Source organism: Cherax quadricarinatus, chromosome 23 (genome assembly GCF_038502225.1).
Source record: "Cherax quadricarinatus isolate ZL_2023a chromosome 23, ASM3850222v1, whole genome shotgun sequence".
NCBI classification, from domain to species: Eukaryota; Metazoa; Arthropoda; class Malacostraca; order Decapoda; family Parastacidae; genus Cherax; species Cherax quadricarinatus.
The window spans coordinates 16,801,747-16,819,357 of NC_091314.1; the positions used below are offsets into that span (position 1 = coordinate 16,801,747).

Consider the following 17,611-nt stretch of genomic DNA (forward strand, 5'->3'; position numbering starts at 1 on the left):
CCAAATGCTCAGACCCCATTCTCTCACAATTTATGAATAAATCTACAGCAACGACACTAATCCCACTGATGCAGATCTATGTGACTGCCAGTTTACTGGTTAAACAAATTATCAGCAAAATAATCTTTTGTTACAAACCAGATTACTAGTCTTATGTTTCAGTCATGGCCATATAGATTTGGCCTTTGCCTAAATTTTCTAAGTACAGTGGAACCTCAAAAATCGAACTGCTCCCAACACAACCAATTATGTAAGTGTATTTTTGTAAGTGCTTTTATAAGTGTATTTTTGAGGGTCTGAAATGGACTAACCTAATTTACATTATTCCTCATGGACCAAAGAAAGTTCGATATTTGAGGTTCCACTGTACATTTCTATCAGGATGCCTATGTCTGGTTTTCATAAAACAGTTATATTGAAAGTAATGCTTAAAAGCAAGCCATTTATTATGGCTTGAAACTCCGGCACTTAAAGACACTCAGGCCTTAATGTTAATACAGACATGCCCAATTAATACGGCACTTGCTTTAAGTGCTTTGCTAATACGGTGCTTTTGAAATGTCTTCGTGTTTTCAGCACTTGCCTTGCTCTTAAAACAGTTTTCAGCAATTTAAAAAACTATCACTTTTACATCTTTTTTTTAAGGACTACCACTATTGTGCACTTAATAAATGAAAGTGTAAACATGTTTTTATACTTTTATATTCACTGGCAAGTGAAAAAAAGGCTGTGATTTTCACTTAGAGGTGATATTTGCTTTATAGCAATGGTCTGGAACCTAACCTGCAGTATTAGGGAAGTATGCTTGTATAAGATATCAGCAGCTACTGGGAGAAAGATGAGCTAGTGAGAGTACAGTTAATGAGGTTGAAGTGGTATGGGACAGATTTAAGAATGCAGTGTTAATGTTCAGCAGAAGTTTGTAGATATAGGATGGTGGGTGTGGGAGAGTTAGTGGAATGATGAGGTAAAGAGAGTGTAAGAGAAAAAAATTTGCGTATGAAAGGTTTTTACAAAGCAAGTGATGTAAGGAGGGAGTTATGGAGAGAAAGAGAGTGGTAAGGGAAGGTAAAAAAAAAAAGGGCAAATGAGTGGGTGAGGTGCTGTCAACAAATTTTGCTGAGAATAAGAGAAAGCTTTGGAGTGAGATTAATAAGTTGAGAAAGCCTAGAGAACAAATGGATATGATAGTTAAAAACACAAGAGGAGCGTTATTAGATGAGAAGGTGGAGGGAATATTTTGAGGAATGGTTAAATGTTGATGAAAAGAGGGGAAGCTGTGATTTCAAGCATTGGCCAGGGAGGTATAACATCTTTAGGCAAAGGGGACAAAAGAGAGTAAGAATCATAAGGGAATAAGCTTGTTGAGTATACCTGCTAAGTGTATGGTAGAGTTATTATTGAAAGAATTAAGGTTAAGATGGAGAGCAGGTTTTCAGATGATCAAGGAGGCTTTAAGTAGGGTAGGGGATGTGTAGACCAAGTGTTTACATTGAAGCATATAAATGAACATTAACAGAAGGGTAAATAAGTTTTCCCTTAGGTAGTAGGTTGGCAGACAGTAACCACCCAGGGAGGCACTACCATCCTAGCAAGTGAGTGTAAAACGAAAACCTGTAATTGTTTTACATGATGGTAAGATTCCTGGTGTCTTTTTTTCTGTCTCATAAACAAGCGGGATAACAGGTATTTCCTGCTACTTCTACTTACACATAGGTCACACTACACGTGCACGTACAAGCACATATATTTACACACCCACCTGGGTTTTCGTCTAGTTTCTTAATAGTTCTTTTTCTTCTTTATTTCTTATCTCCATGGGGAAGTGGAAAAGAATTCTTCCTCCCAAAAGCACAGTGCTTATGGCACTGTGCTTTTGGGAGATTCTGAAGAAAAGTTGCAAAGGTTGGTGGATGAATTTGGAAGGGTATGTAAAAGAAGGAAAATAAAAATGAAGATAAGAAAGAGCAAGATAATGTAGGAAACAAAAAATTTAGGTAAGGAAAGATTGGATATCAGATCGGAAGGGAGTGAATGAGTCCAGATATTTGGGAGTGGACTTCTCAGCAGATGGGTTTATGAAAGAGGTGAACCATAAACTTGAAGAGGAGGAAATAGGCGAGTGATGCACTGATGCATCAGTAGAGACAAAGAACGTTAACCATAGAGACAAAACGGGGAATGTATGAGAGTATAGTAGTACCAGCACTTTTTTATGGGTATGATGCATGGGTTGTGAATGTTGCAGCAAGGAGGAGACTGGAGGCAATGTAGGTGTCTCTGAGGGCAAAGTGTGGTGTGAATATTATGCAGAGAATTCGTAGACTGGAAGAGGGGTTGTTGAGGTGGTTCAGGTATTTGAGAGAAGATGGAACAAAAGATGACAACTTGGAGAGTGTATAAATCTGAAGTGGAAGGAAGGCTGGGTAGGGGGTCATCCTACAAAAAGTTGGAGGAAGGGGATAAAAGAAGTTTTGTGTGCAAGGGGGTTAGATATACAAGAAGTGTGTATGATTATGTTAGACAGGAGTGGAGGCAAGTGGTTTTCATGACTTGATGTGCTGTTGGAGTGAAAACAAGATAACATTTATGAAGGGATCCAGGGAAACCTATTAGCTGGGCCTGAATCCTAGAGGTGGGAAGTACAGTGCCTGCACTCTGAAGGAGGGGTGGGGATATATGCAGTTTTGAACTGTAGTATTCGCACGCCTCTGGCAAGACAGTGATGGAGCCAATGATGAGTTTCTTCTTCTGGGTCACCCTACCTGGTGACCCAAAAGAATGGCTGGTGTATAAAAAAAAAAAAACACTTTTGCTAACACTTGAGTCCTGGAAATGGGAAGTACAATGCCTGCACTTTAAAGGAGGGGTTTGGGATATTGGCAGTTTGGAGGGATATGTTGTGTATCTTTATACTTATATATTTCTAAACTGTTGTATTCTGAGCACCTCTGCAAAAACAGTGATAATGTGTGAGTGTGGTGAAAGTGTTGAATGATGATGAAAGTATTTTCTTTTTGGGGATTTTCTTTCTTTTTTGGGTCACCCTGCCTCGGTGGGTGACGGCCGACTTGTTGAAAAAAAAAAAAAAAGATCAATTAACAAAATTGGTTAATTTTATTTATTCATTCATTCAGGAATATGCAGTAATCCTCAAGCAATATTAGGGCATAAAATGTTTAAAAGTAAATAAATGACCCTAAAGTGATCATGGGATTGTCATACAATGAATAATTTGTAAATGATTGAAGATTAAAGTCATTGAGCCTTATTATATACACCATGATAAGGGTGTAAATTAAATGTTCAGAAATGTAATATTTCTATAACATTATCTATTATTTCCTACATTAAGGGTTAACTTCTTCAAAAGGATATATAATACTGAAAGAAATTCAATTCACTTTCACAAATTTATAATTTATAATTGGTTACAAAAGTTACTATTAAGAAAGATAGATATGCAATGAAGATTATGGTTTTACAATAGCTGCAACTTTTACTTAAAGTTGGTACTACCCAAAGAAATATTCATTCCTGAATCCTGCTTTAAATGTATCAATTAAAAGGAAGAAATTACAGCATGTAAACACAGTAATGTTAACTTTGAAATTGAAAAAGTTACGCTGCAATTAAGGTGAAAACATATTACAATATGACATTGTAATTAACATTAAAATTGACCTGCAAGGAGCAACATCCCAAAATTTGCTAGACCGGAAGGTTTAATAACCAAAGAAGTTTATCAAGTCCTAGCTACAGTCATACATTAAAGTTTTTATTAAAAAATAAGCAGATCCAAACTTAGAAGAGTGTCACAATACCACGGTTCCAACAGTTCATAACTAACACACAACTGAGAGAAAACTCCACGTTGTGCGTTGTTTCAGTCCACCCTTGGCCACTATCACTTGCTACATGATAATGGTCCATAACAGACAAACAACTTCTAAAGTGTCCTCTCCAACTTGTGGGATAGTTGTGAACTTCCCATCTTCATTACACACAGACATATATACAAGTCCTTTAATCTTTAAATTTATCTAACGGAAATAAACTAAAGACACACTGCACCTATTAGAAATATATATTCACATAAGAAATAAGCATATGTAAAGACCAAGAAGTACCAACTCGAAAGCTGTTGATTTACTGAGCAGTCACCAGTCACCCATTGACTCAGTTTTTAGCAGGAAGAGCAGACTTGTCAAGGTCGTCAAAGTATGGGTGCTTCAAGGCTTCTTTTGCAGAGATCCTTTGTGTTGGGTCATATATCAAGGTTTTCTGTAATGTACACAAAAAATGTAACAAGTGAAAATCTTTTCCTCAAAACCAATAATCCTTCTAAATCCTTGATGATTTACTACCTCTTGGAACTGCCCTGCTGTGGATGGCCACAAGTATCTTACACAGGCATTTCCCATTTTAAAAAGAAAAAGAAACACTTGAAGTATGTCAAAGAATTCTACATGCTACTGAAGTTTGGAAAACAGTTATCACACACGTGTATTATAAAATAAAAACGTGTGAAAAGAAATACAGACTGCCCTGCCTTTAGCAAGCATAAGCACAGTGCCAAAACTTAATTACCCATTCGCCTCCTTCCTCCAACCCTTCCTGGACTACTACTATGCCCCCACCTCCTTCCAACCACAAATTTATTTAACATTTTGTCATCCTATTCAGTTCAATCCTTTCTAACTGAGCAAATAACCTCAGCATCCTCTTCTGCCACCTTCTGAATTACACCTCTCAAAATCCCTCCCACAGTCCTTCTAACTTCTATACTTTTAATCTTCTGCTGCACATTCATACTACACATTGCTTAAAATAAAAATCCAGTGCCTCCTGCATCATCCTTGCTACCAGATTGTCTCACACCTACAGTGCTGGTACCACCCTTTTTGCCTCCACAGATATACTCCTTTCCAAAGAAGCCTAAACACTACCTCTTTTTTCCCTCATTTATTTTATGGTTTACCTTTTTCTCAGACTCATCTGCCAATACACCAACTCCCAAATAGTGGAACCTCGGTTTTCATATGCCCTAGTTTGTATGTAAAAGTACAGTTATTCTCTATAAAATATATTTTTCGTTAATATTTTTGGGTGTCTGGAACGAATTAATTGCATATACATTATTTCTTATGGGAAATATTGCTTCGATTTTAGTACGATTCAGTCTATCGTCAGACTTTTTCAAACGGATTAATCACAAAAACCGAGGTTCCACTGAACCTGAACAATACTCACTTCCTCCAATCTGATATCCAATCTTTCTTTTCCTAGGCTTTTTTGTTACTCATCACCTTCATCTTCTCTATGTTCAGTTTTAATTTTCTTCTTTTACACACCTGCCAAATTCCTCCATCAACCTTTGCAACTTCTCTTTAGTCTCCCAAAAGTACTGTTATCTTTAAAGAGCAACTGTGACAACTCTTAACTTTGTATTGTACAATATGTAGAAGAAATTATTTTGAAAGTGAAGAAAATTTTAGCTACTTATTTAAGATTACATGTGAAATATCACTCCAAGAAAGTACAATTGGAAATGAAATATAGTCAATATTGTGCTAGTTTATAAGGATAACAATTTAAATTATAGCTCTGCTTCCCAATAAATGTAGTTCTTAAAATGCTGGATATGATTATCACTGATTAGTTAAACCTTGGGAAAGTCAAATTGAGTTAAAATTTTGATTTTTGAGGGACAAAACTTGTAGTCACTTACAGAAATATAACAGGCTGCAAAAATTATGCAGATTGATGGGGCAAGTGTGAAAAAAAAAAAAAAAGCTTCTCACAGTAGATTATTCTACGTTATTTGTTAAGTAAAGATGTGTTTAACTTGGTGTTTGTATGTTGATAACCACCTTCACATTACAGCAAAGACTTTGAATTTGCCAAATGTTTTGGTTATTAGTAAGCTTATGTAATGTATCACCCTTTAAGTAGAAATGTATCTGCTCTTCATAATGTATTGTTAATAATGTTTTAGAATAGACAACAAGCCTTCCCTCTTGAATAATTATTTATAAAAAGATCTTAACTAGATGAAATTTCTCTAAAAATTCTTAACAGAGCATTTAATGTGCTAACAAATAGCTAATGTAGCACCAAATGGCTCACATAGATAAGTTCATATGACTATAATAATACTGCAATAGTTACAGTACTAGTCATTATGTTTGCACTGTTTCCTGGTAAGGGGTTAACCTGTAAATGGTCCAAACGTACATATACATTCTTACCGCTAGTGCCCCGAACGTAAATATAAGTTTTATTTTTCCTGCCTCCAAATTTGGCACAATTTTCCTGAGATGCCTGGTCAGCATAGAATGGGTCTTAATACTCAGTGTGCACCATATTAAAAAAATCTGGGACCACCTAGTACCTTGTGGGAGCGCCAGTTATATTGAGCGCCAACTGGAGCAAACAGTGGGGCAAACACCAAGGATTCACTGATGCAATGTCATATTAACATTCCCCTTTTAAGAGGGAAGTGATATTAACCCCAAGTTTAGGGTCTGTCTATCTGTCTATCTCTGTGTCTCTGTCTATCTCTGTGTCTGTCTCTATTTGTCTCACAGGTACACAAAAATACAATTATACATAGTGTAAATTACCTAGGATAACCTAAAAAATCCGAAGTGCTAAACTGTGCTTGTAGATATAATGCATAAGAATACCTGTTGGTTCACAGTGGCTCTCTCTGAGACAGACAGACAAGCAGAGACACGGAAAGAGACAAGCAGACAGAGAAATAAGACAGAGACAGACAATCAGAGATATGAGCTCATCAAATGTCATCCCTTAACTCTGCACCCTCGCTGGAGTCCATCAAATGTCATCTCATATCTGATCTTATCACTGTCCTCATGGATGCCTGTCACTGAAAACTTTTCTTACACATTGCTTCAAGGGAATTTCTTCCTTCTTCCTCCTCCTTCTCCTTCCTCCTTCTTCTTCTATACTCCCATGTATCCAAAACATTGCTGGGACCAATAAATACTTAGTATATATTCCTAGACAATGGTAAATGACCAAGGTAGGTGTAAATGTCTACCTGTAAATGTGTTTGTGACAATTTGTGTACAATTTCAGTACCTAATATTAGTGCCAGAATAAAGATTGGTTATGAAATGACAAGAACTACAATAAATTGTAATTATCAGAACAAAAATTATATAAAATAATATAAAAACGAGAACAAATGGTATATCGGCAACACTACTGCAAGCGGCAGGACTCTATGTTGCCGTCAGGTGAGCTTTAAGTGCCAACTTTGCAGCCTCATATCTCAGTAAGTACTGAACCTATTTTTTTTATTTTCATCCTATAACACTTAGAAAAATGTGCTCTTTATTTTCATTATTTTTTTTTTTTTTTTTTTTTCAAAATATTTAGGGCACTGGGGTAGTGAACATATATACAGTGGACCCTCAACCAGCGATTGCATCGATTAACGATAAATCTGACTAGCGATTCATTTAAACGCAAAAATTTTGCCTCGACTAGCGCTTAAAAACCCGACCAGCGCTTTTCGTTCCGTACCATACGCGTCCACTTTGGCCTGAGCGCGCCTCACTTGTCCCTTTGGTGCCAGTGTTTACAAGCCAGCAAGCCACCGCGGTCGCTTCCAAACATACAACTGGAACATTTCATATTATCACAGCCTTTTTAGTGATTGCACCTGCAAAATAAGTCACCATGGGCCCCAAGAAAGCTTCTAGTGCCAACCCTACAGCAAAAAGGGTGAGAATTACTATGGAGATGAAGAAAGAGATCATTGATAAATATGAAAGTGGAGTGCGTATCTCTGAGCTGGTCAGGTTGTATAATAAACCCCAATCAACCATCGCTACTACTGTGGGCAAGAAAACGGCAATCAAGGAAGCTGTTCTTGCCAAAGGTGCAACTATGTTTTCGAAACTGAGATTGCAAGTACTCGAAGATGTTGAGAGACTGTTATTGGTGTGGATAAACGAGAAACAGATAGCAGGAGACAGCATCTCTCAAGCGATCATATGTGAAAAGGCTAGGAAGTTGCATGATGATTTAATTAAAAAATGCCAGCAACTAGTGATGTGAGTGAATCTAAGGCCAGCAAAGGTTGGTTTGAGAGATTTAAGAAGCGTAGTGGCATTCATAGTGTGATAAGGCATGGTGAGGCTGCCAGTTCGGACCACAAAGCGGCTGAAAAATATGTGCAGGACTTCAAGGAGTACATAGACAGTGAAGGACTGAAACCTGAACAAGTGTTTAATTGTGACGAAACAGGCCTGTTTTGGAAGAAAATGCTAAGCAGGATGTACATTACTCAGGAGGAAAAGGCACTCCCAGGACATAAGCCTATGAAAGACAGGCTTACTTTGTTGATGTGTGCCAATGCTAGTGGTGTTTGCAAAGTGAAGCCTTTATTGGTGTATCACTCTGAAACCCCCAGAGTGTTCAGGAAAAACAATGTCCTCAAGGCTAATTTGTGTGTGCTGTGGAGGGCAAACAGTAAGGCATGGGTCACTAGGGACTTTTTCTATGACTGGTTACACCATGCATTTGCCCCCGATGTGAAAAATTACCTAATTGAAAAGAAATTAGACCTTAAGTGCCTCCTGGTATTAGACAATGCCCCTGGTCATCCTACAGATGTGGCAGAGCGACTTTCAAGGACATGAGCTTCATTAAGGTGAAGTTTTTGCCTCCTAATACCACTCCTCTCCTGCAGCCCATGGACCAGCAGGTTATTTCCAACTTCAAGAAACTGTACACAAAAGCTATGTTTGAAAGGTGCTTTGTAGTGACCTCAGAAACTCAACTGACTCTAAGAGAGTTTTGGAAAGATCATTTTACCATCCTCAATTGTGTAAACATTATAGGTAAGGCTTGGGAGGAAGTGACTAAGAGGACATTGAACTCTGCTTGGAAAAAACTGTGGCCAGAATGTGTAGACAAAAGGGATTTTGAAGGGTTTGAGGCTAACCCTGAGAATCCTATGCCAGTTGAGGAATCCATTGTGGCATTGGGGAAGTCCTTGGGGTTGGAGGTTAGTGGGGAGGATGTGGAAGAGTTGGTGGTGGAGGACAGTGAAGAACTAACCACTGATGAACTGCTAGATCATCTTGAACAGCAAGAGGGCAGACCTGAGGAAACTGCTTCGGAGGAGGGGAGAGAGAAATTGAAGAAGTTGCCTACTTCTTAGATTAAGGAAATCTGTGCAATGTGGCTTAAAGTGCAAAGCTTTATGGATGATAATCACCCTGACACAGCTACTGCAAGCCGTGTTGGCAACCTGTACACTGACAATGTTGTGAACCACTTTAGGAAAGTCATAAAGGAACGAGAGGTACAGGCCTCTATGGACAGATATGTTGTGCGACAGAAGTCCAGTGACTCTCAAGCTGGTCCTAGTGGCATTAAAAGAACAAGGGAAGTAACCCCAGAAAAAGACTTGCTGCCTCAAGTGCTAATGGAAGGGGATTCCCCTTCTAAACAGTAAGAAGATAACGCTCTCCCCTCCTCCCATCCCATCAATCATCACCAGATCTTCAATAAAGGTAAGTGTCATGTAACTGTGCATGTAATCTTCAGTTTGTGTGTATTAAAATTAATATTTCATGTGGTAAAAATATTTTTTTTTCAATACTTTTGGGTGTCTTGCACGGATTAATTTGATTTCCATTATTTCTTATGGGGAAAATTAACTTGACTAACGATTATTTTGACTAACGATGAGCTCTCAGGAACGGATTAATATCGCTGGTTGAGGGTCCAGTGTATATACGTTTGGACCGTTTACGGGTTAATATGGAATCTGCCATTTTACACAAATTTGATCTTCAAGATATACATTTTATTTTATCTCCTATTCTTTGCTAAAATGGTAAAATGATTAAGAATACGTAATCACAAAAATATTCCACAATGTATACTCACAGACAACAAATCTAAGCCACTAGCATCCATCTGTTTAACTGAATTTGCTAGATTATAATCTGTCCACTTGGGAAAATTGGCCTTGTAATCCTGCAGCTGAGTCACACCTGGCCAGTTATCTTCTGTAGGAGTTGTTAGAGTCCTGAAATACAGAAGGAATTTTACCACTGAAATAAATGCAAGTTTTTATTCAACTGTTACCAGTACCTGATCCAGATCCAGATCCAGACCTTTCAAAGTCAATAAAAATATGAAAACAATGGTAATCATATTATACTTACAAATACTGTACTGGCCTGTGAATTTATCTGCCAAAGTCTTACAGACATCAAAATACAATAACTATCATTAAATGACAATAAATTATAGTACCAATACATAAGAGAACTATCATGTTATCTAACAGTGTTATATATTCAGAGCTGTCATACAGTACTGTAATACAAATTATTGTAAATTGTTAATACCGGAATATTCTGAAAAGCTGGTCGATTTCAGAATCTCCATGGAAAAGAGGGCGTTTTGTCACCATCTCAGCAAATATGCAACCCAAAGACCAGACATCCACTGGGCAGGAGTAACGAGAAGAGCCCAGGAGGACCTCTGGTGCTCGGTACCATAAAGTAACAACCTAATGAACAATGCAAAATTCAGTAGAGTGATTCACATCAGTATGCACTGAGTAGTTTTGTAGGCAAAATTTCTCAAATGCTTTAGTTTTCACATTAAGCTATATAAACTTAGTGCTAGTCAATAAAATATACATGTGATTTCAACAAAATCTATTTATTAATCATATTAAAATACAGTACAGTACATTAACCCACAGGTTTCATGTAGTTACCTCATGAGTGTAAACCCTAATAGGGATGCCAAAAGCTCTAGCCAATCCAAAGTCAGCAATTTTGATGACTCCTTGCTCATTGATAAGAAGGTTCTGAGGCTTGAGATCTCTATGTAAAACTCGCCGCTGATGACAATAGAGGATACCCTGAAACAGCTAGAATGAAGAAAGTCAAAAATTATTTTGGCTGTAATCTAAGCTGGTCATATTTTGCCTTTAAAACCTTTTGACTGTTTACGCCATATAAATACGCCTTACGTGCCACTGTTTCTGACGTATATACACCTACCATCCAACTTACGACCTGCTCGACTTACGACCACTCGACTTACGACCGTGTTTATGTGCACCACATAAAAAAAAATCCTGCAGCACACGGTGCGTAATGAGAAAAAAAAAAAAAACGTTTTTTTGGATTAAAACGCCGACTTTGAGGTGTATTTTCGTATGGTATTTATTGTTGTATTCTCGTTTTCGTGGTCTTAGGTGATAAAATGAAAAGCACATTAAAGAAATGGAGATGGTTTTCATTACTTTCACGATGAAAACGACCTTGAAACTGAGCTCAAAATAGCAGAAATGTTCGATTTTTACCAATGTTCAGGAGTAAGCAAATCACACCACACATCCAATACACGTCAACTGGGGAGTCTAATATTCTTTCACTAGTGCACTGATATTATTTATATCATTTTTAAAATAATGCAGCAGTCTGCATACCAGTAAATTTTGTATTTTCTGTACGAATAAAAAATCAAAATAGAAAGCAATAGTAATATACAAGGGGCCTAGAGATGTGACTAATGAACACAGGATATGTTATTTTGGTGCCAAGAATGTCTACCTTGTTTATTCTGGACCCTATTTTGAAAGTGGCATCTTTTTTGATTTGCATGAAATTGGCCAAATTGCCAATTTCTGACCACTTTATTGGATAGTTCAAATTGGTAAATGGGCGGTTTCTTGTACTCAACTGATAGATAAAATGGAGTTCTAAAGAAATAGCTATGAGTTTGGTCAACTGGAACAACGGAATTGGCTAAAAACAGGGCTCAAAGTCGGCAAAATCGCTGATACGTATATGTCACCGAGACCGCTAACTTCGCGGTAGTGTAATTCCATGAGTTTTTGACCAAATTTTGAACTTTTGGTGTCATTACCATCGGGAAAAGATTCTCTATCATTTCATAAGAAAAATAATTTTTTTTTTTTTCAAAAATTTTGCAACATAGAATGACAGTTTCAGAAAGGGGCCTGCGACCGTCAAAGGGTTAAATCTTAGCAAGACACTCATGAGATATAGAATTACATATAAATAGCCTATATGCTAATAGTAAAGAATGAACAATAGCAGTGTTTTATGAACATAAGATGCTAAAATCTTAATAAACATAAATTTAATACAGTGGAACCTTGGCACTGTAAACTTAATTGGTTCCTGAAGGTTGTTCAAGTGCCGATCTGTTCGAGTACAGAACAAATTTTTCCAAACCAATATTCTTTTTGGTTGGCTGTTACCACTAACCCTTTTAGGCCCCATGGTGACCTATTTATACAAATAATATAAAAAACACCAAAAAATGTGAAGAAACACGTAATAGTTTACAGCAAAGTTCTGGCAAGTTGTGTTTGTTTGGTTGAGTGCCGAGCAAACGGTCGCCTACTGAGCAATTTGTTTACCAAACAAAGCATTCGAATACCAAACTGTTCGAGTACCAAGGTCCCACTGTACCATGCTAAATATTAGACAGGAAACATTAATTATATTATAAATGGAATACAATACTGACAAGTTGATGAGTAAGACATGTGTAATACTAGCTATCCTTATTGCTAATACATTTTGTCTGCACAGCAGACCTCATCAGTCAAATAGAGGGGGTATTGGAGGCATTAGAAGTAGAGATAGGTTATAGGTAGTCAGTACCCCAGCCTTGAGAGATGGTCAATCTCATCCAAGAAGGCATAACTGATGATTTAAAGATGCCTCTCCACTTCTGTCTACAGTATTACCACCTCATATAATCTAATCATTAATAGTGCTGTTGAAGACAGCCTGATCTGGATTTGAGATGACATACATGGTGTCGTCTGCAAACAAAACTGACTCAAGTTCCTGGGAGGCATTATGTAAGTCACTGATGTAGATATGAAATAACAGAAGGCTGAGGAAGTTGCACTGCAGCATCCTCAGCCTTTGCAAAGTATGTCAATGAAGCCAGGGTCCCCTCATATTGCTTGACATCATGAGTTCATTTCAGATAAGCTGTGAATGGTAAATTTTGGCCTAGATATGAGAGAATAGGTCTGTGTGGTGAGTGTACACAGTATAAAAGTAATTCTGCCTCCTGCAGTGCATGATGGGAAAAGCAAAACTCTGTGTGAATGGTTTAAAACAGCAAATTGAGATATTTTCTCAGATGGTTCCTATGATTTTATTGGTAGTTTCTTGGTATCATTTGATACAACTTGACACACAATACCTAAACAGAGATGATTTTGGTTGGTTATAGTAGCAGAAATAGCGTGAAACTCTGCTCAAAGTAGCGGAAATATTTCATTTTCTCTCTATTTTCCTCAAGATGAGTAAGGCCCCCTTACACCCCCAATCTATTTTATGAGATTTTCTTAAGCCTGATTTAATTATTGGGACACCATTAACCATGACCAATCATTCCTGGTTATAGTATTTTATTATCCAAGAAAACAGAGTGAATCTTCTATTTTTGTGTGATTAGGAATGCAAAATGGAAGGCAAGTGTAATATAGGAGAGGCTTGGGGACATGATTAATGAACAAAGGAAATGTTGTTTTAGTGCCAAGAATATCTACATTGTTTACTCTGAACTATTTTTAAACTGGTATTTTTTTTAATCTAAGTGTAACATTGGCTAAATTACTGACTTCTGTAGACTTTACAGGATAGCTGAAATAGTTGAGTGGGCAGTTTTTTCAACTCAGTTGAAAGAAAGACATACTAGCAAAATAGCTAAGTATTTGGTTGAATGTAGTCTGTGTAGTCTACAGAAAGGGTAAGGAACGAAGACAGGCCTGGATTGCTTGCCATCTGTGTGGTCAGTGGTCCCATAGTATATGCAGGGATTTTGAACTAGTGACCACACTTGACAAACTCAGAGAGATGTTTTTGGGTCTGCCCAAACGAGATACACCTGTATGAGGAAATGACACCTCAAATGGCGTAGTTGAAGTTTTGGCGGTAAAGATCGAAAACCAAAACCTCGTCATTGTGGTAGTATACAAGCCTCCAGATGCAACTTCCCAGCAATTCCAGGAGCAGCTTGAGAAAATTGACCACTGTCTGGAAAATCTCCCTACTCCTGCCCCAAGCATCTTTCTACCAGAAGATTTCAACCTGAGACACCTAAAATGGAGAAGTATAACAAACAATGCTTTAGCAGAGATCACCCCGGGAGGCAGCTCAGATGAAAATTCACACACACACGAACTACTAAATCTCTGCAACAAATTCACCTCAAACCAGCAAATAGTAGAGCCTACAAGACTAGAAAATACGCTGGACCTCATCTTCACTAACAATGATGATCTGATACGTAACATAACTGTATCAAAGACCAGCAAAATGTGAGCAGTCATGAAGGTCTCTTCACGAAATTCAATTTCAATAACAAAAACATACAATGGGACCAAGTAAACCATGTCCTAAATGAAACAAGCTGGGAAGATATCCTAAACAACATGGACCCGAACATCTGCCTTGAAAAAATTAATTCTGTGGTTTTTGAGATCTGCTCAAGACACATTCCATTAAGAAAAAGAAAGAGAAGATGTGAACTAGAGAGAGACATTCCCTATACAGACGAAGGCGAAGAGTCACAGAGCTGCTGAGTGGGGTCAATATATCTGAAATACAAAGGGAAGCACTAGTCAATGAAATTGCAAATATCAAACTTAAGCTGAAGGAATCTTATAGGAGACAAGAATCACAGGAAGAACTAAAAGCCATAAAGGAAATTGAAAAAAAAAAAAATACTTCTTCTCTTATGCCAAATCTAAGGAAAAAACAACATCTAGCATTGTGCCCCTGCTTAGGCTGGATGGGACATACACAGATGACAGCCAAGAAATGAGTGAGATACTAAAGTCCCAATATGACTCGGTGTTCAGTGATCCACTGAAATGAATTCTTTATGAACGAAACCCAAAATTTGGTCATCCCAAAACTCTCAGATATTATTATAACTCCACAAGATTTTTGAAGAGGCAATTAATGACATGCCAATGCACTTTATCCCAGTCCCAGACTCGTGGAACTCCATGTTCATCAAGAACTGCAAGGAGTCCCTATTGCGTGCCTTCAGCATTTTATGGAGAGGGAGCATGGACACAGGGGTCATCCCACACACACTAAAAATAACAGACAAAGCCCAACTCCACAAAGGTGGCAGTAAAGCAATTGCAAAGAACTATGAACCGATAGCACTAACAGCCCATATAAAAAATCTTTGAGAGGGTTCTAAGAAGCAAAATAGCTAACCACCTAGATACCCATCAGTTACACAACCCAGGACAACACGGGTTTAGAGCAGGTCGCTCCTGCCTGTCCCAGCTACTGGACCACAATGACAAGGTCCTGGATGCTGTAGAGGATAAACAAAATACAGATGTAGTATACACAGACTTTGCAAAAGCTTTCGACAAGTGTGACCATGGTGTAATAGCACACAAAATGCGGAATAAAGGAATAATGGGAAAAGTTGGTAGATGGATCTACAACTTCCTGATAAACGCAGAACACACAGAGTAATAGTAAACAGAGTAAAGTCCCAGGCAACCATGGTAAAAAGCTGTTCCACAAGGCACAGTACTCGCTCCCATTCTATTCCTCATCCTCTTTTCTGACATAGACAGAGAGGTAAGCTATAGCTCCGTGTCTTCCTTTGCAGATGACACCCGGATCACCATGGCAGTGACCTCCATCGAAGACACTGAGAGACTCCAAGCGGACACCAACCAAATCTTCAAATGGGCCACTCAAAACAATTTGAAGTTCAACGAGGAGAAATTTCAACTACTCAGATATGGAAAACTTGAAGAAATTAAAAATGCGTAAGGGTATACCACAAATTCTAACCATACAACAGAGCAGAAAAGTAATGTGAAGGACCTGGGAATGATAATGTCAGAGGATCAAGCCTTCAAAGACCACAACAATGTATCTAACTCATCTCCTAGGAAAATGAAAGGATGGATAATGAGAACCTTCAAAACTAGGGATGCCAAGCCCATGATGATTCTCTTCAAATCGCTTGTGCTCTCTTGGCTGGAATACTGCTGTACACTGACAGCCCCCTTCAAGGCTGGCGACATTGCAGACCTGGAGAGTGTACAAAGAAATTTCACGGCACACACAAGTGCGATAAAGCACCTAAACTACTGGGAACGGTTGAAGGTCCTTGATCTGTATTCCCTCAAACGCAGGCGAGAGAGATACATGATAATATACGCTTGGACGGTCCTGGAGGGATTGATACCAAACCTGCACACGAAAATCACTCCATATGAAAGCAAAAGACTCAGCAGGAGATGCAATATTTCCCTGATGAAAAGCAGGGGTGCCACGAGTACAATGAGAGAGAACACAATAAGTGTCCTGGGCCCAAGACTGTTCAATTGCCGCCCAGCATACATACGGGGGATTACCAATAGACCCCTGGCTGTCTTCAAGAAGGCACTGGCTAGGCACCTAAAGTCAGTACCTGACCAACCAGGCTGTGGTTCGTATGTCAGCTTTGTGCGGCCAGCAGTAACAGCCTGGTTGATCAGACCCTGATCAAAACCTCCTTTACCCCCTCCCTCCAACCTTTCCTAGGCCGACCCCTACTCCGCCTTCCTTCCACTACAGACTGATACACTCTTGAAGTCACTCTGTTTCGCTCCATTCTCTCTACATGTCCGAACCACCTCAACAACCCTTCCTCAGCCCTCTGGACAACAGTTTTGGTAATCCCGCACCTCCTCCTAACTTCCAAACTACGAACTCTCTGCATTATATTCACACCAACCTTGCCCTCAGACATGACATCTCCACTGCCTCCAGCCTTCTCCTCGCTGCAACATTCATCACCCATGCTTCACACCCATATAAGAGCGTTGGTAAAACTATACTCTCATACATTACCCTCTTTGCCTCCAAGGACAAAGTTCTTTGTCTCCACAGACTCCTAAGTGCACCACTCACTCTTTTCCCCTCATCAATTCTATGATTCACTTCACCTTTCACAGACCCATCCGCTGACACATCCACTCCCAAATATCTGAATACGTTCACCTCCTCCATACTCTCTCCCTCCAATCTGATATCCAATCTTTCATCACCTAATCTTTCCTGTATTCACTTTTAACCCTTTGACTGTCGCGGCCGTATATATACGTTTTACGAGGTGCCATGTTTGACGTATATATACTCAAATTCTAGTGGCTTCAAATCAAGCAGGAGAAAGCTGGTAGGCCCACATGTGAGAGAATGGGTCTGTGTGGTCAGTGTGCACCATATAAAAAAAATCCTGGAGCACGCAGTGCATAATGAGAAAAAAAAAACTCCGACCGTTTTTTTTAATTAAAATGCCGACTTTGTGGTCTATTTTCGTATAGTATTTATGGTTGTATTCTCGTTTTCTTGGTCTCATTTGATAGAATGGAAAACATATTACAGAAATAGAGGTGATTTTGATTGATTTTACTATAAAAAGAACCTAGAAATGGAGCTCAAAGTAGGGGAAATGTTTGATTTTTGCCAATGTTCAAAAGTAAACAAATGATGCCATTGTCCAATAAATGTCCAACTAGCCATTC

General features: G+C 38.5%; 1 protein-coding gene across 1 annotated transcript in view; it reads right to left on the reverse strand.

Moving 5' to 3' along the window:
* Window positions 1-3,399: 3,399 nt before the first annotated feature.
* Window positions 3,400-17,611, reverse strand: part of Cdk1 (Cyclin-dependent kinase 1) — a 38,464-nt gene continuing 24,252 nt past the window's right edge. The window contains exons 3-6 of the mRNA XM_070087987.1: window positions 10,778-10,933; window positions 10,401-10,564; window positions 9,934-10,075; window positions 3,400-4,284 (exon numbers count right to left, since the gene is read on the reverse strand). Coding sequence (XP_069944088.1) covers window positions 4,180-4,284; window positions 9,934-10,075; window positions 10,401-10,564; window positions 10,778-10,933 — 567 coding nt within the window. The 3' untranslated portion in view covers window positions 3,400-4,179. The remainder of the gene's footprint in view (window positions 4,285-9,933; window positions 10,076-10,400; window positions 10,565-10,777; window positions 10,934-17,611) is intronic.